We start from the raw sequence: 22,990 nt of genomic DNA, 5'->3' as shown, positions 1-22,990 counted from the left end.
ACTGGACCACTAAAGACATCCCAGCCTATTGATGTATTCTTTGACTATAATTTAGAAATTAAAGTTGATATTCTAATGAATCTCTCTATAAGAAACCCCAATCTAAAAAGAGTCAAATTTAGGTCTCCAAACGAATATATTAAAGAACTTGTGAAAGTATGTAAGATGTGCTTAATGTAAGATGTGCTTTAATTTTTTTTTTTTTTTAGATCATGCTGTAGATAATTCAAACACAATTTTAGAAGGTAAGTTAATTTAATAGAAATCTGTTTACTTTTTATAAAAAGTTATATTCATTTCTTCAACAAGCATTTATCACACACTTACTATTTGCTGTCTTGACATTGCTCAGGGGCTCGGAGGATGAGAGTGAATAAGAGAGTTAGAATTCTGTTTTCACTGGGGGCTGGCACTCTAGTGACCAATGAGATGATAAAGTAAAGATTATGAGAAAGGCAGTGATGGAGATGAAATCAGGATTGTATAGTACAAAGTATCATATTAGGGTGAGGAGGGCTGCTCTAAGTAGGAGGAGGTGGTGTCATGAGAACGAGTTATCCATGGGCTGAAGTGGATTGAAAGTTATGTCCTTTCAGTTGGAGAAAATATGTATGAGGCTTCTTTTTCCTTTTATCTAAAATATTTCCAACTGTTTTGAGCATTCTCACAAGTAGAAGCAAATTAATGCAAGAAGAAAAATGATTAAAATAGCTGCGTAAATATTTTGAGTTTTAGAAAACGCTAATAAAATATTCTCTTTTCGACCAAAGCCTGTTACACAAAATCTTGAACAAAAGGAAAGATAACAATTTTATTTCTTGATAGTGTCTCAGTTAAGGTACTTCCTGCCCACCCACTGTGTTGTTAGGGATGAAGATACTAACATGTGATGTAATTTTATAGAGTCAATCAGATAAATATATCATTATACCATTGGGTCGTGAGGCTTACAGTTTCTTTAGTTGTAAGTGGGTTGATGTCTACAAAAAAAGGCTGGATGTTATAATTCATATCCATATTCTTGGCTAGTTTTAGAATAAGTTACCTTGAGTATTATTTTTCAAAAACAAGCTTATTAAGGATAGTGATACATTTTAAAGATTCTATTTGAATTTAATTTTTTGTATTGTTAACAAGAAACAAGATGCTTTAAATATCTTTCAACAGCTTTCCTATCAAGTCTGGTGCAAAATTGTGGTGAAAACTTGGGCTTTGGTTCATATCTCCTTTGCCAGACAGTAAGTTTTGAGGTTAGTCAGTTAGGCAGATAATGTTCTAAAGCCTGTGGTTCAGGAAAGTTGAGAAATATACAAACTTTTACAAAGTTGTAGCTCATTTTTCTTTATTGTGTTGGTGCAAAAACCTAATGCTTTATGATAAATTGCAATCAAACCCCCAAACAGTCTGTAAAAATAATCATGCCAACTGAAAGATCTGTAGTCTTGAAACGCTGGACAGCAATCTGTAATGGAGTGTTTTTTTATTTATTTTATTATTTATTTATAATTTCAGAACCGCACATGCCCCCTGCAGAGGAACAGCAAGAAGTACCACCAGGTATGGCATTTCGTTACAAGTATTTCCTTTTTCTTTTTTGTTTAATGTAAAAGATGCTGTATGAAGAAAATTCTATGGAGAGTAGAATTCGTGAGAGAAGAGGATTAATTATACCTATCCTAAATTTAAAAGGAAAATTTTGTGTGTTTAGGTCAGTTGAGCCAAAGTAACGGGGAATACGCATCAGACAGAGTCTAGTACTTATTGGTTGAGCTAGAATTTGAGGAGTGTTCATGATCAAAACACTGTATGATTTTTGCTATCATAGATGGTGATAGTAGTAGAAGTTAGGTTGTGGGGTTTTTCCCTTGTTTTGATTGACAGGCTATCTGATGGAGGATGTGGAGTCAGACTTGCCTTCAGATGAAAATTGAACAGTACATATATTAGTGACATTGGTCCTCCCCACTGACCCACACTGCCCATCTTCCCTAAAAGCATCCTTGCACCCCACATGGTCCAGGCTATCTGGGACTTGTGAGTGAGTGCCCTGGAGTCCTTCCTACCAGCCCACTGTGTTACATCCATCACTCTGCTTTTCCCTCCCTTCCCCAACACATCCCTCTCATCATCATCGAGTTTAAAGAATAGGGACAGCATTTCAATCAAAGCCTATGCTTTCAAATGCCTTTTAGAGAAGACATTAACTATTCCTGTAATCAGAAATTAACATATAAACCTCTTATTCTCTAAGTGGGAAAAAATATTTTATTAAGTGAGGATTCGTCAACATCTCTTTCTCAAATGTATTTCCTCTTGTTTCTGTGTTTTATTTCCTTTTTTTTTGTTTCCGTTTTATGTATTGGTTCGATTTTTACTCATATTTTTCATTTTATGCTTCATGTGAATTTTGTAGCGATGATGTGCACTAGGAGTATTGATTTTGGTAGAAATAATTGTGCCTGCCAAAATTGGTCGAAATACTCAATTTCAAGGGGAAAAAGCCTTTTCTAATCAAGGACTATTTTTAGTTATACCACCGCTCATATTTACTTATTTAATGGTTGGGTAGTTCTAAGTTTTGATAGTTGTTGTACGTTGTACATTTATAGTATGTATGACTCCTGAAGGAACTGCGTTGTTGGCATCATAACGTGAATGAGAAACAAAATCCATGGAGAAACTGACTTTTGACATGATAACTTCTGGGCATATGCGTATATTTTGTGTTTAGGAAAGATGCGGAGTCAGGACAGTTGGTGTCTCTGTCCTGCGTTTGTAGCTTCCTTTGTATTGCCGAGCAGTAGCTTCCTCTGTATTGCCGAGCAGTAGCTTCCTCTGTATTGCCGAGCAGTAGCTTCCTCTGTATTGCTGAGCAGTACATCAGTGTGCCTTGTTTCTCACCTGAGAATGCAGAGCAGGTTACTGAATTTGCATTTTGCTTACTCTGCATTCCTTTAAAGAAAGTTGTTTTATAAGTTTTCCTAAAAATAACGAGTGTCTACAGCACTTCTTCCTAGTTATGGTTGATATTTTTTTAATATCGACCTGACTTTAATGAAGGTATGAAATATAATATTATTTTCTGACCTAAAAGCTCTGTGCTTCTGTTTTGGTGTTTTATAAATGAGCCCCCAAATTTCCTTGGAACATAATTATAAAATACTAAGGAGTGGTTGTAGGGGTGAAGGGACTGGGGGCTGGAATAAGGTGCTGTTTTTTTTGATGAGATATTTAACAGCTGAAGCAAATGAAAATGAAGATTTGATTCATATGCATCCTTTCTGAGGATAGAATGAGATCCCAGTGAATGATGGCTGTGGCTGTTACTATTTACTAATTAATTAGGTTGATATTGGGGCTTCCCTGGTGGCTTAGCCGGTAAAAAAATCTGCCTGCAATGCAGGAGACCTGGGTTCAATCCCTGGGTTGGAAAGGTCCCCTTGAGAAAGGGAAAGGCTACCCACTCCAGTATTCTAGCCTGGAGAATTCCATGGACTGAATAGCCCATGGGGTCGCAAAGAGTCGGACACAACTGAGCGACTTTCACTTTCACTTTCTTTCACTTTAGGTTGATATTTGAGGTGCATCAAGAGAAGCTGAATTCTGACAGACCTGCTCCAGAAGTTGTCACTTGTCATTTGGTGTCATAAAAATTTGAATGATGCACTGCACGCTATAAGTTTGTCCTTTACCAAGGAGGATGTGAGGCGGAGAGTTAGCAGTAGTTACTTGTAATGATTGTACTGGGTTTGCTTATTTCCTGATATTTTCTTAGTCTTACTTTATGTTGCATCATTTAATTATTCAATCTTATGAAGGAATAATATTCATGAATTAGTTGCTGTTTTGTACAGTAAGGTGACTGCTTTTGCAGTAGTGTTGAATGACATATGTGATGCAGAAACTGTGGCAACAATTGTTGTGGGGCCTGTTACCTTACTACCTTTTAATCTTTAAAATTCTTTAATCCGTGGAAAACTCAGATTGAGGCTCTCTGCACAATGCTGGATATCAGTTCACTTTTTCCTGGCCCTCAGAATCCAATTGATGATTACTATGCTTTCTCTGATCTTTCTAAGACTAGGTTACGCAGTCCTAGAATAGCAAATTAAATTTCAAAACAATATTGATGGGACATAATAATCCCATGGGGCAGGAATTGTCTTGATTTACTATTGTATCCGGCTTCCCCCCAGGGGATAGAGAGTGCTGACTTTGGTTAAGCATCATGTGTGTCATGCACTTCTTGACACACACATGAATTAACTCCCTTAGTATTGTCAGTGGCCCCAGAGGTGAAATGCTCATATCTGCATTTTACAGATGAGAAAACTGAGGCATAGCAAGGCAGAGGAACCTGCCTGAAATCACAGAGTTGATAAATGCTAGAACTGAGTTTGATTCTTGTGTTCTGGCTCCAAGAGTTCACACTCTCAGCTTCTGTGCTCTAGAGGATTTCATAGAAATGAAGACCCAAGAACAGATGAGTTATGAGAGCTGGTTTGATGTGATAGAGATAGTGTATCCTTAGGCATCTTTCAGAGAAGGCACTGGCACCCCACTCCAGTACTCTTGCCTGGAAAATCCCATGGATGGAGGAGCCTGGTAGGCTGCAGTCCATGGGGTTGCAAAGAGTCAGACACGACTGAGCGACTTCACTTTCACTTTTCACTTTCATGCATTGGAGAAAGAAATGGCAACCCACTCCAGTGTTCTTGCCTGGAAAATCCAATCCCAGGGATGGGGGAGCCTGGTGGGCTGCCATCTGTGGGGTTACACAGAGTCGGACACGACTGACGCGACTTAGCAGTAGGCATGTTTGTCTTAGTATGCATTAGCCTTTCACTTAAGACTCAGAAATGTTGAAGATTAATTATGATTCATTGTGGAAAAGTAAGCTGTCCAATAGCTTAAATTTTTCCATCTTTTGTTTATATTGATAAATCCATAAGTGCTTTGCTGGCATCCTTTTGGAAAGGAAGTAAAAAGTCAATCTGAAAAATTGATCATGCTCATGTTAGAAGTCAGTCATTTTTAATATCACATTAAAAAAAATTGATTTTGGAACCTGTGCTCCCTTAGTGGGTTTTCACCTTGTCCTCAAAGTCATATTTTTACTTGATGTCACACAGCCTATTTCTAGCAATCTGATAGCATAACTATACATAGCGTGGGGACTTCCATGGTGGTCCAGTGCTTAAGACTTCACCTTCCAATGCAGAGGGTGTGGGTTTGTTACCTGGTTGGGGAGCTAAGATCTCACATACATCAGAGCCAAAAAACAAGAATATAAAACAAAAACAATATTGTAATAGAATTCAATAAAGACTTTTAAAATGATCCACATAAAGAAAAAAATAAAAAAAAAAACTATACATAGCACAAATTGAATGACTTAAGAACAAATCAGTTAGGAAGTTCACCAGCATAATACTCCCTGCCTTACAATACTTTAAGACCATTTGACTAATTTGTTCCTTTAACAATTTTTCTGTCATGCCATGGAAAAGACCATGATGCTGGAAAAGCTGGAGGGCAGAAGGTGAAGGGGGCAACAGGATGAGATGGTTGGTTGGCATCACTGACTCAATGGACATGAGTTTGAGCAAATTCTGGGAGATGGTGAAGGACAGGGAAGCCTGGCGTGCTGCAGTCCATGGGGCCACAATGAGTCAGACACAGCTGCATAACTGAACAACAATGCCGGGAAAAATGTTTATCTTACGTTTTGTGATGATAATTGTGCTATCTGAAATGAAGATGTGTGAACATCAATGTTTCTGGCTGAATCTGCTGCTCTTTTCTCTCTGAAGATGGAGATGACATTTGTAACTCATCCACATTTGAATATTCTCTCAGGGGGGCTGATTTCACTGTTGCCTCTGTCCAGAGCTGTTACTCATGCCCACCTTGTCATCAAGCATTTTCTAATTGGATCAATAAGACCCACAACCAGCTTTAGGCTGGCAGCTCTAAAGGTCTTAGCTTATGGTAATAAGAACCTAATATGCATATTATTGTTAGTGATTTGATCTTTCATTTATTCAAGAAATATATATTAAATAGCTCCTATGGTACAGGCTCAGGCCTTCCAGGTGACTCAGTGGGTAAAGAATCCATCTGCCTGAGACACAGAAGACTTAGGTTCAATCTCCTGGTTGGGAAGATCCCCTGGAGGAGGGCACAGCAACCCACTCCAGTATTCTTGCCTGGAGAATCCCCATGGACAGCGGAGTCTGGCAGGCTACAGTCCATAGGGTCACAAAAGAGTCGGACATGACTGAAGCACACACACCTGCATGCATGCTACAGCTCTGCCCCAGACACACAGTGAAGAATGCAATCTCTGTCTGGTATCGATTCACAGACCTGTGGATGTGCCGCTAAGGACAGCAGCCAATATAGCATTAACCTCTCAGAGTGATACCCAGGCCAGCACCCAGAGGAGGGGGAACCAACCCAACTGTGGGGGCCAGGGGAGCAGAGCAGGAGGTCATGCTGGAGCTGAGCCTGGAGGAGCTGCTCAAAGTGAAGGAGCCAGCATGTGGAGGGGAGAGGGCACAAGTGCTTGAGACACAAGGACCAAGTCGGTGTGCCATGTACCGGCTAAGAAGACACAGTGGACAGGCAGGCAGCATTTCTCAGAGTGTCCCATAAATGATGTTTAAGAATTTGAATGTGGGCTTAGGGCTTCCCTGGTGGCTCAGACAGTAAAGAATCTGCCTGCAATACAGGAGGCCCGAGTTCAATCCCTGGGTGGGGAAGATCCCCTGGAGAAGGGAATGACTACCCACTCCAGTATTCTTGCCTGGAGAAGTCCATGGATAGAGGAGCCTGGCGGGCTACAGTCCGTGGGGTTGCAAAGAGTCGGACATGACTGAGCAACTTTCACTAAAAATGCAAGAAAGTTGCTGAAAAACTTCAAGCTTAGGCGTTGCATGATCCGATCCATATTTGAACAGAGCAGTCCCACAGGGAGGTGGAGACCAGTCAGGGGACAGATATGTTCATCTAAGCACAAGTGGTGGGATCTGGGAATCGTGGCAGAGGTGCAGAGCAGGATGGATTCAAGGACCTTGGGGGTGCAGGTGATTGGTGGGAGACGGGCTGGTTAACGGGAAAAGTCTAGCTTGATTCCTTTGCTTCTGGCTTGAATGGATGAATGATGGAACTTTAGTGGAGATAAGGAAGGTGGGAGAAATGGAGAGGTGCAGAGACGACTGGCCTCTGGAGGTGCTGGGTTTGCAACTTGGGCAACTACTACTTCTGGGGGGAAACCTGATTCAGATACTTTGGGGCATAGATTTGAGTCTTTCAAAATCGTGATTAAGCTTTTAGTTTATTTGCCTTTTTATCAGTGCTCATGTACTTTAAACAAGTTCCCATAGTCTCCAGGATTTTTGATTGCACAGGTTATAGAAATGCATATTCCTCACAGTCCAGCTAATGTTTAAACTCTAAGAGAACTCTTTTTTAAACTCTTTCTGGTGCGGTGTAATTTATACACAGGGAAGTACTCACCTGTTGATGATATAGTTTGATGAACTTGTACATGTCATATATTCTTACACCCATAACACAGAGTTCTTCCAGCCCCTGGAAAATCTTTCCCTCTTCTGCCCTCAGTAATGACCCCACCAAAGATGACTACTGTTCTGATTTTGTCATCATAGATGGATTTGTCTGCCTTTGAATTTGATTAAACAGAACCACAAGTCAACACATACAAATATATATACACTCTTTTGGTGACTGCTTTCCATTGCTCACCATCATGGCTGTTTCATCCACATTGCTATGAAGAGTCATTGGTCTTATTATTATTATTGACTGTAAATGTATTCCATTTAAAAATTCTATCCTACATTGATGGCTGTAGTGAATGTTTCTAGTTTTGGTCTATTATGAAGAAATTTGCCATGAACATTCTTACACATTATACATGTCTTTTGGTGGAAAGATTCATTTCTTTTGGATATATAAAAGTATACCTATAATTTCCGGTTGCTTCTCATTAGCACCAAATAATTCTGCTTATGTAAAATTTTCTGGTTATACATACATGCACATATGTAGATAAATAGATAGGGAAGGAAGGAGGGAGAGAAGGAAGGCCTATAATACAGTTTTAGAAATCACATCAAAATTTGGTTGGGTCTTCATGTGCACAATCTCCTTTCTAACTTTAATTGTAACATAGATCATAACATAACATAGCTATAATAGTAAAATAAATTTGATACTAAAGTTTGGAATAAGAAAATGTTTGTTGAAAGTAGGAATGAATTTTACTTCTTTTAAAATAGTATATACATTTTTATCAACCATTTATATCATCCATAACATGAAAAATTGATATAAGATTATAAGTAATGCATTTTAACTACAGCTTACAGTATCTTGTTGCTCCTTGAAAAATCCTCCCTATATTCGTGTTTCAAATACAATACTAGATTTTCCCCCCTCTGTTGCATTTCTTTTTAATACAGTGAAAACATTAATGGGAGAAAGAAATTGAATGTATTTCTCAAAAGACTGACATTCTTAAATTCAACTGTAATTCTCAGATGCTTGAAAGAACCTCAGGTTTTTATCAGCTTTGCAAGTAACCCTCCCAAGAACTACTCTAAGTAGTGAGTCATTCTTACCCAGTTGCCATTAAAAACAACAATACAAACGAAAATAGAACATTTACTTTCCATTGGTGGTTTTTTATAAGTAGAGTAAAAATGAAGCAGTTTCGCAATCTGTGTCTAGTTGGTCCTTTAATTTAGATTTCCCCTTATTTTTGCAGATACTTAAAGCTTCAGAAAGACTGCCCCTACTACCTACCACAAGAGGACCAGCTTAACCATACGCTCCAAAAGATGGCTGGGATAGATCTTGTGAAGTAATTTCTGAGCAGACCAAGATCTTTGGGAATGAACACTAAAGATGTTTTGAATGAACCATAGTCCACTGGCATTTTAGTGTTTTTCTTTTTTTTTTTTTAAGAAACAAAAATCACATGTATTGTTACATTCCTGCATGTCCTTTTCTGATAGCCTTAGTGGGTCCACTGGATTTTTCTTTTCCCTTTTGTGATGCAGCTTTTAGTCTTACCTGCATATATGTGTTTTTCAGACAGTAATTAATAACCATTGATGAGATAGCAGCACTTGTCATGGCGGGATTTTAATATATCTTATCAGTAATTAACACTATGTCAGCTGACTTGTGTACACTGCATGAAACATGAATTAAAGCCACTAAGAGTGCCTTGTCTTAGGGCTCTGAAAAACACTGATGGGATCATCATTAGCTGTGAAGATTTGAGTTGTATATATCTGCACTGATACCTTTATTAAAAAAATTGCTATATTCGAGTATTCAGGGTAAAACTCAGCATTTGAGATTCCTGCAGCTTTTAGCTTGTTAATTAGAAAAAATTTAATATTTCAAAAAAAGTTTAAATTATCGTGGGTAATTTATTTTTCAGAAAAAAAGGGGGGACATTAAAATACTTGTTAGAATGTAGAGGAAAGGAACAGCCTGTTATATCATGCAAAAACGCTTTTCAGCACATTGGGGTGATTGTAGAATAGCTATAATCCTCTTGGTATTTGTTTAAATCTTAGAAAATAACAGTTAGTGGTGCCTCATGTAAAAGTTGTTCTTCCTTTGGCTGGTAAAGTAACATGTACAACACTGATTCCTGCTCTGTGTATCAAGGAGACATTGCCTCTGGCTGAATGAAGCAGGGTTTGTGAAAAGTGCTCAGAAACCAGAAGTTCCCTGTGCTTTCACAGCTTTTGAGGCTTTTCCTTTTCACACTGGAGACTTTCTTCTGTTTTTAATGTGGCTAGTGTGTGGCTCAGAAATGGCTGCTGTGATGAAAATGCTCATTTGTTAGGAAAAAGAGGTAGCTACATTCTCATTTTGAAAGGACCATGAGCTATTTAAAAAAAAAACCTAAGATGTGGTTTTATTTACATGTCAGGGGAGCTCTTGATCATGTTCACATTGTTTTAAGATAAAGCGATTTTTTTTTTCCTGCTTTTAGGGTTAAAATCAAAGAAATTTTATATTTTTATCATTAGAGGTCACTATAGTGTAGTAAGGTATGCTGAACCGTAGTGTTAGTGAAGCCCAAAGTAATACATAGTAAAAGAGCAATAATTTTCTGAAGCTGTGATCTGGGTAATACAGAGTTGCTACTCAAAAATCTAATAAAGCTCTTACTTCGTATTGTAAATTATAGAACACTACTTTTTAATAAAGCCATATTTTTTTAGAGAAACAGGAGTGACATAGAATTGATAAATGCATAAGATAAATTTCGCTGGATTTTTGTATATAATCATCTCTAGAACTCTGAACACTGAGAATTCATTATGCTGTGGTCATATTCAGATACTTTCTAATTCCAAATATCTTGATGGATGAGCCTTGTCTTTACAAATATATGCCAAGCTGGGAAACATCAATGGATTTTCTAGAAATAATGTAAACATCTTCTGTTTAATGTTATTTGAGTGCAATAAAATACAGAAGAATTCTTCTCTGTATTGTCATTATTTTAGAGTATATATTTTTTTGTTTTGTTCCATAACAACATCAGTTCATTTTATACTTTCTAATATTTCAGGGTATTCTAGCACTTTTGGTGACTAAAATCACGAAGGAGTACATTCAACCTCTTTCTTTACTTATTTCTAGTAGGTAGTGTTTATTTCGTTTAATATTCACTACGATGCTACAATCTGAGGGGCAGAATTCGGATGAAATAGTCCTTGCATCATGCTGTGTTGGTTTTTGTCCTGCACCTAGAAGTTCTGATAAGTCCCTGGCGAGGTCACTCATTCACCTGCACACTCTGGTCCTCTGTGACTATCACTTGGTGAGGATTAGCCTTCAGCCTGTTTGAGAGAACCTAGGAGTCTGAGTGACTGGAAGGGTAGCAAAAGGTACCGAAGATTCTCTTCTGATCTTCATTCTCTGGGCAGTCAAGGAGAATGAGACACAAAGGGACGAAGCTTCTGGGATTCTAGAAAGTGTTGTTTTTTCCTCCAAGGCCCTCAGAAGAAACAGAAAAAATCCTTTATGGTTAAGCAAGCCCGTTTTGCTGCACTGGCGATGCTAAGTGCTGAGTTAGGGAGTCGGGGCTCCAGGCACCTGGGTGTTATTACTGTGCTTACAGATGAAGAGACTGAGGGTCAGAGAGGCTGCAAGGCCTGCCAGTCAAGGTCATTCACAGCCTAGAGTCCAGAGTCTACAGGTGGGCACCTAGTGGAAGGTGGAAACAATTAGGAGGCGACCAAGAGCAAGCAGAGAGAGGGCAGTCAGGTAACGGAGGAGTAAGAATCCAGGTGATGTCGTGATAGGATCTGACTGGGGAAGTGCTAGTGGAGAGAGGACAGGGGCCTTGTGACTTAGGACCTGGTCAGGGAGAGGCAGAGCCCCATGGCTGGGTCTTGGAGCAGGGAGAATAGATGCCAGTGTGACTAGGAGCTCAGGACACACAGACCTGGGTGGAGACTAGCTGTGCCCACAAGAATTGGCCGGTAGGCAAATTAGCACAGTAGCTGGAATGATAGGGTTCAAAATAACTGAATATACAAAAATGATTTTTTCTTAATGGTTGTATGACAGTTTTTAAAAGATGAAGATCCTGTTCTCTTTAGTAAGGTTTTCTTTAATAAAATAATGTTGAAAGAGTTAGCACCATTAGAAAATGTGTAGTTTATGTTTCTTTGGGGCTGTGTATTAAGACTTAAATCTGAGTTACTGGTAAGCTTGTACTTCTGTCATTTTCTGGGTTGGACTAAGCGTAGAGTATGGACCACCCACTATTGGAATATGCAAAGTGTGCTATTGTAGAGTGTGGCCTTCTGAATAGTTCTTAACTGTTCTGCAACTCTTGGCAATATTCCGTAGCCTCTCTAAGCCATTTTTCTTATCTATGGAATTAAAACTACTTTTCAGAGTTAAATGGGATAATCTTCATTAAGTGTTGAGAGCAACGCCTGGCATCTAGTTAAGTGTTATCAATCATTTTCCTTTTTGGCACGCTGAGGGCCATTCGAATTTTTCCTGGGAAGCCCCAGGTACAGAATGTTGCTGCTGCTACTGCTAAGTCACTTCAGTCGTGTCCGACTCTGTGACCCCATAGACAGCAGCCCACCAGGCTCCCCCGTCCCTGGGATTCTCCAGGCAAGAACACTGGAGTGGGTTGCCATTTCCTTCTCCAATGCATGAAAGTGAAAAGTGAAAGTGAAGTCGCTCGGTCGTGTCCAACCCTCAGCGACCCCATGGACTGCAGCCCACCAGGCTCCTCCATCCATGGGATTTTCCAGGCAAGAGTACTGGAGTGGGTTGCCATTGCCTTCTCCAATGCATGAAAGTGAAAAGTGAAAGTGAAGTCGCTCGGTCGTGTCCGACCCTCAGCGACCCCATGGACTGCAGCCCACCAGGCTCCTCCATCCATGGGATTTTCCAGGCAAGAGTACTGGAGTGGGGTGCCATTGCCTTCTCCGGTACAAAGACTAAAGAATAGCAAAGTCATACTGTATTATATTGTGCAGAATGCTAGTGAGGTAAGCTGAAGCTCTTTGAGAACTTTACCTAAGTTAAATTTAAGCACTGAAAACCCCAGAGGTGAAAATCCCCTACTCTGTGTATTTTCCACACCCAAGCTCCTGGCTCAGATCTCAACTTGCTGAAGCAGTGGTATTAGAAGGGGACAGAACCTAGGGCTTTTGCCCTGGGATTGGAACATCTGGGCTAGGCCTTCTTAGTTCACCTCTTGTCATCCTAGGTAACTGCAGACAGGAGGAAAAAAGATGATGACCCTGGTTCCAGGGCGCACACCTGGCCAGGGGCCTCCCACACCTTTTTAAATGGTGATCAGTTCTGAACTTCCCCAGTGGTCCAGTGGTTAAGACTTTGCCTTCCAATGAAGGGGTATTTGTTCAATATCTGGTCAGGGCGCTGAGGTCCCACATGCTTCTTAGCCAAAAAGCCAAATAAAACAAAAGCAATATTGTAACAATTTCAATAAAGACTTTAAAAATGGTCCATGTCAAAAAACAAACAAACAAACCTAAAAAAAGATGACCAATTCAATCCACTCTTCCTTCCTTGGTTTCCCTGGGGGCGGGAAGATTTGTGGACAGCTCTAAAATCTTCATGACCAGCACCCACTAGTTTTCTATAGTCAACTGAGAAACTTGCATTTTATGCTTGATTTGTCTAAATTACACTAGCCATATGCCAGGTAACAGATTATTGGAGGGGTGGACACTCCCAGCCTTCCTGCACACATTGCTGGTGCCACAGAAAGAGATATCCTTGGAAATTGAGATTTTTTGATACTTCTCTTCTATCGTGTATCCCTGATACCTACAAGAGTTGTTCAGTCACATCTGACTCTGCAACCCCATGGACTGTAGCGTGTCAAGCTTCCCTGTCCTTCACTATCTCCCGGAGTTTACTCAAACTCAAGAGTACATCCTACTAAATGATGCACTGCCTAACCTTATGATGGTGGTGATTTTGTCACTAAGTCGTGTCTGACTCTTTCAACCCTATGGGCTGTAGCCCACCAGGCTCCTCTGTCCATGGGATTTCCTGGGCAAGAATACTGGAGTGGGTTGCCATTTCCTTCCCCAGGGGATCTTCCAGACCCTGGTTCTTCCAGACCCCTGATCTTCCAGACCAGGGGATCTGGGCAAGAATACTGGAGTGGGTTGCCCTTTCCTTCCCCAGGGGATCTTCCAGACCCAGGGATCAAACCCCGGTCTCCTGCATTGAAGGCAGATTCTTTACTGAGCCACCAGGGAAGCCCTTTATGACAAGGGTACAGTTAATAAGGTCAGAAATTCTAGAATGTTCAACAGAGATTAGCACTGACCAGGAAATGTGTGGCAGCCAACATTTTTTTTTAAGATATTTTTGATGTGGACCATTTTTTAAAAGCCTTTATTGAATTTGTTGCAGTATTGATTCTGTTTAGTGTATTTTATGGTTTTTTGGCTGTGAGGCATGTGGGATCTTAGCCTGCCCACCAAGGATCAAACCCGCACTTCCTACACTGGTAGGTGAAGCCTTGACCACTGGATCACTAGCCAACTTTTTAAAACCCTCCCTTTGCAAAGTCAAGACCTGTACTTCTTTTTCCCTTTCAACAAAATTAGAGACTGGCATGGGGAAAAGAATGTCTATTTTGGAGTCAAATACACCACTGACCTTGATTACTTAGACCCCTACCTTGTCAAGCTTCAGCCTCCTCCTCTGCATGAAGAAGGAGCTCAGAACTACTGCAGAGGGTTGTTTAGTTGCTCAGTCCTATCTGACACTTTTGTGACCCCACAGACTGTAGCCCGCCAGGCTCCTCTGTCCATGGGATTTCCTGGGCAAGAATACTGGAGTGGGTTGCCATTTCTTTGCCCATCTGCAGAGGATGTTAGGAGGCAAAAGATATGTCTTGTGCTTGGCGCCAAGCCTGGCACACTTTGGGTCGGTTTGCTTCCTCTCCTCTGGGGGTCTCAAAGGAGAAACACGTGATGGATACAAAGTCCTCTCCTTGCATCAGGAGCCTTGGATTTACCTCTTGCCTCCAAAAATTGAAATGTTTTCTATGAATGAATATGGGAAACTAGGGATCAAGAAATTGAATGATGTTGCCTGCACCCCTGAACCCAACCTGCACGGTACCCACACTCTCTCACGTCTACTTTGGGGAAAGAATGGAATCTAATTTTTTTCATCAGACTACTAAACTCTGCCCCATCCCCACTGCAACTCAACCGTACACATGTGTACCTAGAAATTCTCAAAGACTAGGTAAATACCTACGGGGACTGAAATTGACTGGTCTACCTCTAACTGTGCTGTGTCACACCTGGGCTCAGTGTGGGCACCCCTGTGGGTCACCTGTGGATATAGGAAGTCCTTGAGGAGTCAGGTTAGTGTTCTCAGTAGGATGGCATGCTACAGTTCTTTAAAGCACACAGTCCCTGTTATAAAGCAGTGTAGGCTTTAAGAGACAATAAAGCTATTGAATCAGCTTTGAGTGAGTCTTCTCTGTACTCAGTTTGTACCCACTTATTATTGGTGGAGATGGCCCCCATCACCCCTTATGTAGACCAGGAACACAGCCTGGCACCCAAAACCTGCTTACTGCTTGGTGATTTTTATAAGTAATTCAAATTCTTAATATTTTATAATAAATTACATACGTAAAGAATTTAAGATTTAGGAAAATTGAATTGTTAGCCCAGAATTTTTTAAATTGAAGTATAATTAATTTATAATATTGCGTTAGTTTCAGTGATGTATCTCTTATCAGTGACTCTATCACTTATCACAAAGTGATAGAGTCATATGTATATACTCAGTCATATATATATAATTCTTTTCTATTGTACATTATTACAAGATACTGAATATAGTTCCCTGTGCTATACAGTAGGTCCTTATTGTTTGTCTATTTTATATATAATAGTGTGTATCTCTTAATCCCAGAAATATTATGAATTGAACTCATTTGAAGATAGTCCTATAATTTGAGACTTTGAATTGTGACTCTCACAATATTTATTTTGTTTTGTCTTTACCTTTCAGAAACAAATAAGAAAGCAGATGAGCCAGGAAAAAAAGGAAAAGGTGAGATTGTTAAAATCAACAGCCTTTCAAATACACATAAGGAGAAGTTATACTATCCGTGAATAATGTGATCTTATTTTCTACACTAGTCAAAATAAATTGCCAGTGTGTTTATTATTTCAGTGGTTTTATCAACAGACATTAACGTTCTACATAAACATTAAGAGCTAAAGCTCTGGAAAGACATTAGCATCTAATGCTAGTTTTGCTGTTCATTCTATATACATCTTGAGAATTACCCAACCTCTGTGCTTCAGTTTCTTCTTCTGTAATATAGGAATCATAAGAACAGTACCAACTTCCAGAAACCATGAGACTGTTGTTCCCACAATAGTAATTAAGTGAAAATATATGTAAAGTGCTTAAAGCAGAGTCTAGCACAGGGAAAGCACAAAGGAAATGTTAATTATTACTGTCACCTTTGTTGACAGCTGTTCTAAGTACAAAGATTATTCGAATATATTCTTTTTTCACGGGACTTTGAACTGTTTGAAAGAAAGTCATGCAAATGTTTACATCTGTAAAGAAAATATCATCTCTGCCTTCCAAGAGCTTATTATAGAGGCACTCTAATAAATTTAAGGAACCAGTAGAATTTTAATTCAAAGTTCACAAAGGTTGCTAAACATAGAGTGAGGAGCTATTTTTTAAAGTTAAATTTATAAACATTATATGGATGGTCACAGAGTAGCAGTTATATTTTTAGTATCATTTGAATGGTAAAATCATCAATGATTAAACATTATTGGAGTTTCAGAAATGGCTTTAACTCTTAGTGATAAAAGCAGTGTTTACATTTAAAAGATACAGTTCACGTAAGAGCCAAGATCTTACTTACTCAGTAGGTAAACAGTACTTGACTGTATGAAGTTGCTGGCTTTTGGCCATTATTTCATAGCCCTTAGGCATTTATTTTGCCTGGATAATCCCAGGGATGGGGGAGCCTGGTGGACTGCTGTCTGTGGAATCGCACAGAGTCGGACATGACTGAAGCGACTTAGCAGCAGCAGCAGGCATTTATTTAGCTCGTGCATTTTTTTCTGACTGTTTTTAATTTTTTATTAAAGTAATATACAGATCTAAGTTTTAAATTAAAATATAGTTTATTTACAATGTGTTCATTTCTGCTGCACAGCAAAGTAATTCAATTATACATACATATACATTGCTTTTTTAAAAAATATTTTTTTCCATTATGGTGTATCATAGGTTATTGAATGTAGTTCTTTGTGCTACACAGTTAGTACCTTATTGTTTATCCATTCTATTTATAAAAACTTACATCTACTAACCACAGCGTCTCACTCCATCCCTTCCCCACCCCACGTCCCCTTGGCAACCGCAAGTCTGTTCTCTGTGGCCGTGAGTCTGTTTCTGTTCCATAGATAGTTTCGTTTGTGTCATATTTTAAATTCCACATATGAGTGATATCAAATGTTATTTGATAACAACATTTTCAACAATAAATTTAAGAAGCCAGTAGCATTTTAATTCAGCGTTCACAAAGGTTGCTAAACGTAGAGTGGGGAGTACAAAGATTATTCAAACATGTTCTTTTTTCACTTTTACATTTCTTTACAGATGTAAATATTTGCATGTCTTTCTTTCTAACAATCCAGAGTCCTGTGAAAAAGGCTGGATAGTACTCAATTGTATACATGCACCACATCTTCTTTATCCATTTATCTGTCAATGGACATTTCCCCCTACGCGTTTCTAAATAATGTCTGAATTCTGCAGTTTTCTCCTCTATGTTGGAAACTGTTGGCTGCCTTTTCTATGTAGATGACTGGGCTTCTATTCACACAAGCTCTCCACACTGCCTTACCTCCCAATCTTGTACTATGTCCATGACTTACTTACTCTGTCTACTGTTTGCTGTTGCCCAGCCTCCTTAGGTAGTTGCCCCTGTTTCCCTGACCATCCTGCATTGAAGGTCCTAAAATCAGTCCTCAGAGCATTTCTCCATCTACACACACTCCCTTGATGATTCCACCGGATCTCGCGGCTTTAAATGTCTTTATGCCAAAGGCAACTGCTTTAACTGTAGCCCAGGTCCCTACCTTAACTCTCAACAAGTATGTCCACCTGTCTACCTGATGGAGACCTGATGGCTACCTGATGCCGTTGGTGGATATCTAATAATCGCATCAAACTTAGTAAGTGTAAAATGGAACTCCTGACCTTCCCCTGAAAACACACTGCTCCTACAAATCTCTCTTTCCTGCCTCCCTGTCATTCCATCAGCAAACCCTATTCATTCTGTCTTCTGAGCTTCTTCCTGCCACCTTCTCTCTCTACCATCTCTTGCCTGATGACTCCACTTACCTCCTAACTGATCTTCCTTTGTCTCTATCCTCTTTCTCAATTCAGTAGCCACGGTGACCCTTTTAAACATTCTTTGCATGCTAAGTCGCTTCAGTCGTGTCCAACTCTTTGCGACCTTATAGACTGTAGCCCACCAGGTTCCCCTGTCCATGGGATTCTTCAGTCAAGAATACTGGAGTGAGTTGCCATTCCCTTCTCCCGGGGATCTTCCCAACCCAGGCATGGAAGCCACATCTCTTAAGTCTCCTGCATTGGGTAGAGGGTTCTTTACCACTAGCGCCACCTGGGAAGCCCTTAAACTTTCTTTCAGAATTTTATTTATTTTTTGTTTATTTATTTTTGCATGCACTGGGTCTTTGTTGCTGTCTTGGGCTTTCTCTAGTTGCAATGAGCAGGGGCTACTCTCCAGTTGTGGTATGTGGGCTTCTCACTGCAGTGGCTTTTCTTGTTCAGAACATAGGCTCTGGGGCTGGGTTCAGTAGTTGCGGCGTGTAGGCTTAGTTGCTCTGAGACATGTGGAATCTTCCCAGAGCAGGGATTGAACCCCTGTGCCTGCATTGGCAGGTGGATTCTTAACCATTGGACACGAAGGAAGTCCACGGTGACCCTTTTAAAACCTAAGTGGTACCCTGTTGCTCAGATGCCTCCACCATCTTCACATCTTGCTCAGAGTAAAAACAAAGTCATCTGTGATGGTTTACAGGCCTCGCATATCGGGGTCTCACTCTCAGAAGGTCTCTGGGGTTAGTGACGTGCTCAAGGCAACTGTGGCTAAGTGCGCTCTGAATAGCAAACAGTCTGCAAAGGTCCTGAGGCAGCAGGGAAGGACCTGAGAAACCAGAGCCCACGAACAAAGCCAGAGCGTGTGCTGTGCAGTTGGAGGGGAAGTCAGGGGCCAGACCATGGCGGAGTCAAGCTGCCTTTGTTCATGCAGTGGGCCTCCACACCCAGCCCATGCAGGTGTCTGTGCAGGTCAGAGACTTTCCAGTTCACACACCGACTGGTTTGCTTCCAGGAAGTACACCCTGGCACTTTCTGACAAAGGTAGAGACGGGAGGGTGAGTGCTGGGTGTGGCTTACTGCAGATACAAACAGGTGCAAGCCCTGCTCCAGATGCTATGCTTAGCATTTCTCACTCTCCAGGGCTGCATTTCCTTCCTTCTGCACTGTACTTCCCTCTAGTACCCTCTGCACCGCTTTCTCCTCCCGGGATTCTGAGCCCTTAGGCAGCTTTCCAGTGGCGTGGGAGGTGGGCTCCCTGGCTATTTCTTCATAGAACTTGTGGAGAGAATCTGCAACAACTTCACCTGATTGGCTCTTCTACTCTCCATCATGTAGAGCTGGCCTTATATCCACACCAACTGAAGGAGGTTGGCAATTGAAGTCTTTTATTGATTGTGACATACAGGGAGAATCTTAGGATTAAGAGATGTAATGAGTCAGTGTTGCCCCAAATTCACTAAAAATCCTGTTTGAGCAAATTGTCAGGTTTGGAAATTCCATCTTTTTTTTTTTTTTTTAACCCACATTCATGAGAAAAAGCAGAAGTATTAGCCGCTCAGTTGTGCCCAGCTATTTGTGATGCCACGGACTATAGCCCACCAGGCTACCCTCTGTGAAATTCTCCAGGCAAGAATACTGGAGTGGGTTGCCATTCCCTTCTCCAGGGGATCTTCCCAACTCAGGGATCGAACCTTGGTCTCCTGTGTCTCCTGTATTACAGGCAGATTCTTTACCATCTGACCCACCAGGGAAACCCATAGGATGCTGTTAACTGGTATGGCAGAGGGAGAGGGAAATATTCCATTTCTGGGATACACAGTGAAAAAATGGAATGTTTTAATAGCCAGCTTTTAATTTCACAATAATAGAAATGGAGATTTTTAAAAAACAGTAATTGTAAATTTGTCTCAGGATGAATTATTAGGCTAAGTTTCTATTGAGTTATCACTCTCAAATTCTTTATCAGAGATCTACAGATGAGAGGGGGAAGATGTTATTTTTCCTTACAATTAATAGTCACATAATTCTTTTCTTTTAGAGAAGCATGTTTAGTTTATTTTGATAGAGTCATAAATTTGGACTAGGGCTAATTCTAAAACAGGCCCTCTTTGGAGATACCAGCTTCTTATATTGAATATTATTTATATCTGTTTAACCTAAAATTGCTGTATCAGTTTTTCCCCACTGGATGTCATCTTTTCCCACACATTCTATATTCCACACCCACAGAATAGAACTGTGAGCTGAAATGTAATGCAGTGCAAAAATGCCTGATGAAATGTCCAATTCAAACAATTATTTTTATTCATTCATTTATTCAGTACATATTGAGTACCTACTATGTGCTAGGCCCTGTTTTAGGCACTGGGGCTAAAACATTCAATAAAAACAAAGTCCCAGTTCTCATAGTACTTACAGCATATTTTAGTGTATGTGTGTTGTGGGGAGAGATTTGTCATTTTCAAAAAAATAAAATAAATATGAAAAAGAATATAAAACAGGAAAAAGATATAGAGAATGACAGTGGTCGGGAGTGTTGCTCTGTTGATGGGCCTCTTGGACAGTGACACTTGGAGATGTAAGATGCAAGGGCATGAGCTATGCAGCCATATGGGAGAAGTGAGTTCCAGGGGTGGAAAAGTATATTCATAGTTCCTCAGGGAGGTGTGATTAGGATGTGGGTAGACATGGTGAGTAGTGCTTAGATTCTGCCTATATTTTATGTAAGGTCTGTAGGATATGCTGATGGTTAGGATACGAGGCATGAGAGAAAGAGAGGAGTCAAAAATAATTCAAAGCTTCTTAAAAAACTGTGTTAACAAATTCATTGAATGAAAAAGTCTGCATCATGTTACTGATTTAATACATATCAAGTGTCAGTTACTAGTTGAGGATTTGTGTGCCTTTAAAGAAATTTGAGGAACAACAGAACACTCATGCCTGCAAAAGGGGAATGTTTGTTTGCTTGTGTATGTATGTATGTGTGTGTGTGTGTGTGTTAGGTAAAACTGCATTTGGATCAGGGTCTTTTCCTGAAATTCTCCTTTGATTTAAACCAACATTTAATACCCAATTATATTATTCATTACAATCAAGGATGTGCTTAACCTGTATTTTGTGAACATCTTTAAGAATGCATTTAAGGATTTCCTGGGTACTATTTGTATTGTTTTAAAGAATAATAGTCAGTGCCCCAGCAAAACACTAGATGGCAGTAGAAAACAAGTCACATTTACACTAACAAATGACATTTTTTTTATGTAACTTAGAGAAAAGCCTGGGATGGCTATATTATTGCTGATAAATCAACTTGATGCAACCAGTACTTCATATCTATACTTCTGAGTTTTCTATGATCATAAAGAAAGTAGAGAACCGACAAGGGCAATAAACAAGTCTAATTAAGACGTTTTCTTGTTTTAAAATACATTTATCTCTACAAAGTTTTTCCTGGGGTTCTTACAACTGTATGTAACATATTTGAGCAAAAATGGAGAGTATCACCCAGGGATTAAACACTAGAGTCCTCAGGACAGCACATAAAGCATCTCGAGATCCAGCTCCTGTTCATGGCTTTCCTCTGTTCCAAATGCTCTTCCTTGCCTCCCTGCTTCACAACTACAAACTCATGTTCCTCAGAACTGAGCTTAGAGATGAGCTCTGCCAGAGCCTTCCCTGATTACACCCACATCACCTACCCCGGACCAGAAGATGTACTTCTCCTCTCTTTTCCCAAGAAAACCTGTGTTTCAGATTTTTAGCACATATTTTGAGTTTCCCTCTGAATTTTTAGACAAAACAACTTAAGAGTGGGAACCATGACCTCCCCCACCCTAGTGTTAGTCCAGTTCTTCAGAGAAAGAGAACCAATAGTGTGTGTGTGTGTGTGTGTGTGTGTGTGTGTGTGTAGAGGGAGAAACAGCCACAGAGATGTATTTTAAGGAATTGGCTCATGACATTATAGAGGCACCAGATCTGAAATCTGCAGGGAAGGCAGGCAAGCTAGAGACTCAGAAGAGAGATGCTGTTGCAACTTAACATCAAAGACATTCTAGAGGCAAAGTTCTTGTTGGAGGGGCTGGGGTCTTTTTCTTTAGGCCTTCAACTGATTGGATGAGATCCACCTACATTATGGAGAATAATCTTCTTTACTCAAAGTCTACTTATTGAAATGTTAGTCTCATCTGAAAAAAATACCTTCTCACCTGAAAAAATACCTTCACAGCAAGATCCAGACATATTTGACCAAATATCAGGGTACCATGCATGTGTTCATGCTAAGTCGCTTCAATTGTGTCCAACTCTGTGCAACCCTATGGACTGTAGCCCACCAGGCTGCTCTGTCCATGGGATTCTCCAAGCAAGAACACTAGAGTGGGATGCCATTTCCTCCTCCAGGAGATCTTCCCAACCCTGGGATTGAACCCATCTCTCTTAAGTCCTGCATTGGCAGGTGGGTTCTTTACCACTGGCACCACCTGGGAAACTCTCTAGGTATCATAGCCTGGTATATTTTATACCTAAAATTAACTATCACATCCCTCCAGTGGCAGTTAGCCATTACAAAGTAGGAACTGAAAAAATAATTGTAGTATGAAAAAATGTGGTTAATTCCATTTACTTTAAGTGCCTCTTCATCTGATAGTGATAATATGAGATGCAGATAGCCTAAATGGTGGGCAGGGGGGTTATAAATGGAAAATCCAAGTATGAGTGAACTTTAAATGTCTACAGTGTACTACATTTCAAGTTACTTTCACACAGGTTCTCATTTTAATCCTTATTAAAAAAAATCTTGTGAATTAAGTGTTTTATAGCCATTATTTCAAATAATTTTTTCTTCTTTCTCTCTCCACTACTTCTGGTATTCCAATTAATTGCATGTTGGACTGCATGATACATTCTTACAGGTTTTGAAAGTTTTTTGGGTCATTTTTTTTTTTTACAGGTTTTGGGTCATTTTTTTTTTTCATTTGGATTGTGTAATTTCTGTTGCTCTACTTTCAAGTTCAGT

The 22,990-nt window shown here is 40.0% G+C and overlaps 1 protein-coding gene across 11 annotated transcripts in view; it reads left to right on the top strand.

The window, feature by feature from the left end:
- The window catches only part of ASPH (aspartate beta-hydroxylase), a 189,139-nt gene that overhangs the window by 78,434 nt on the left and 87,715 nt on the right, over nt 1-22,990 (top strand). For all 11 annotated transcript variants that reach the window (XM_070802583.1, XM_070802581.1, XM_019973494.2 and 8 more), the window contains 3 exons: nt 210-245; nt 1,513-1,557; nt 15,604-15,645. In XM_070802583.1, the coding sequence (XP_070658684.1) occupies nt 210-245; nt 1,513-1,557; nt 15,604-15,645 (123 nt within the window). The remainder of the gene's footprint in view (nt 1-209; nt 246-1,512; nt 1,558-15,603; nt 15,646-22,990) is intronic.

Source organism: Bos indicus, chromosome 14, assembly GCF_029378745.1.
Source record: "Bos indicus isolate NIAB-ARS_2022 breed Sahiwal x Tharparkar chromosome 14, NIAB-ARS_B.indTharparkar_mat_pri_1.0, whole genome shotgun sequence".
NCBI classification, from domain to species: Eukaryota; Metazoa; Chordata; class Mammalia; order Artiodactyla; family Bovidae; genus Bos; species Bos indicus.
This window is presented reverse-complemented; position numbering and strand designations above follow the sequence as displayed.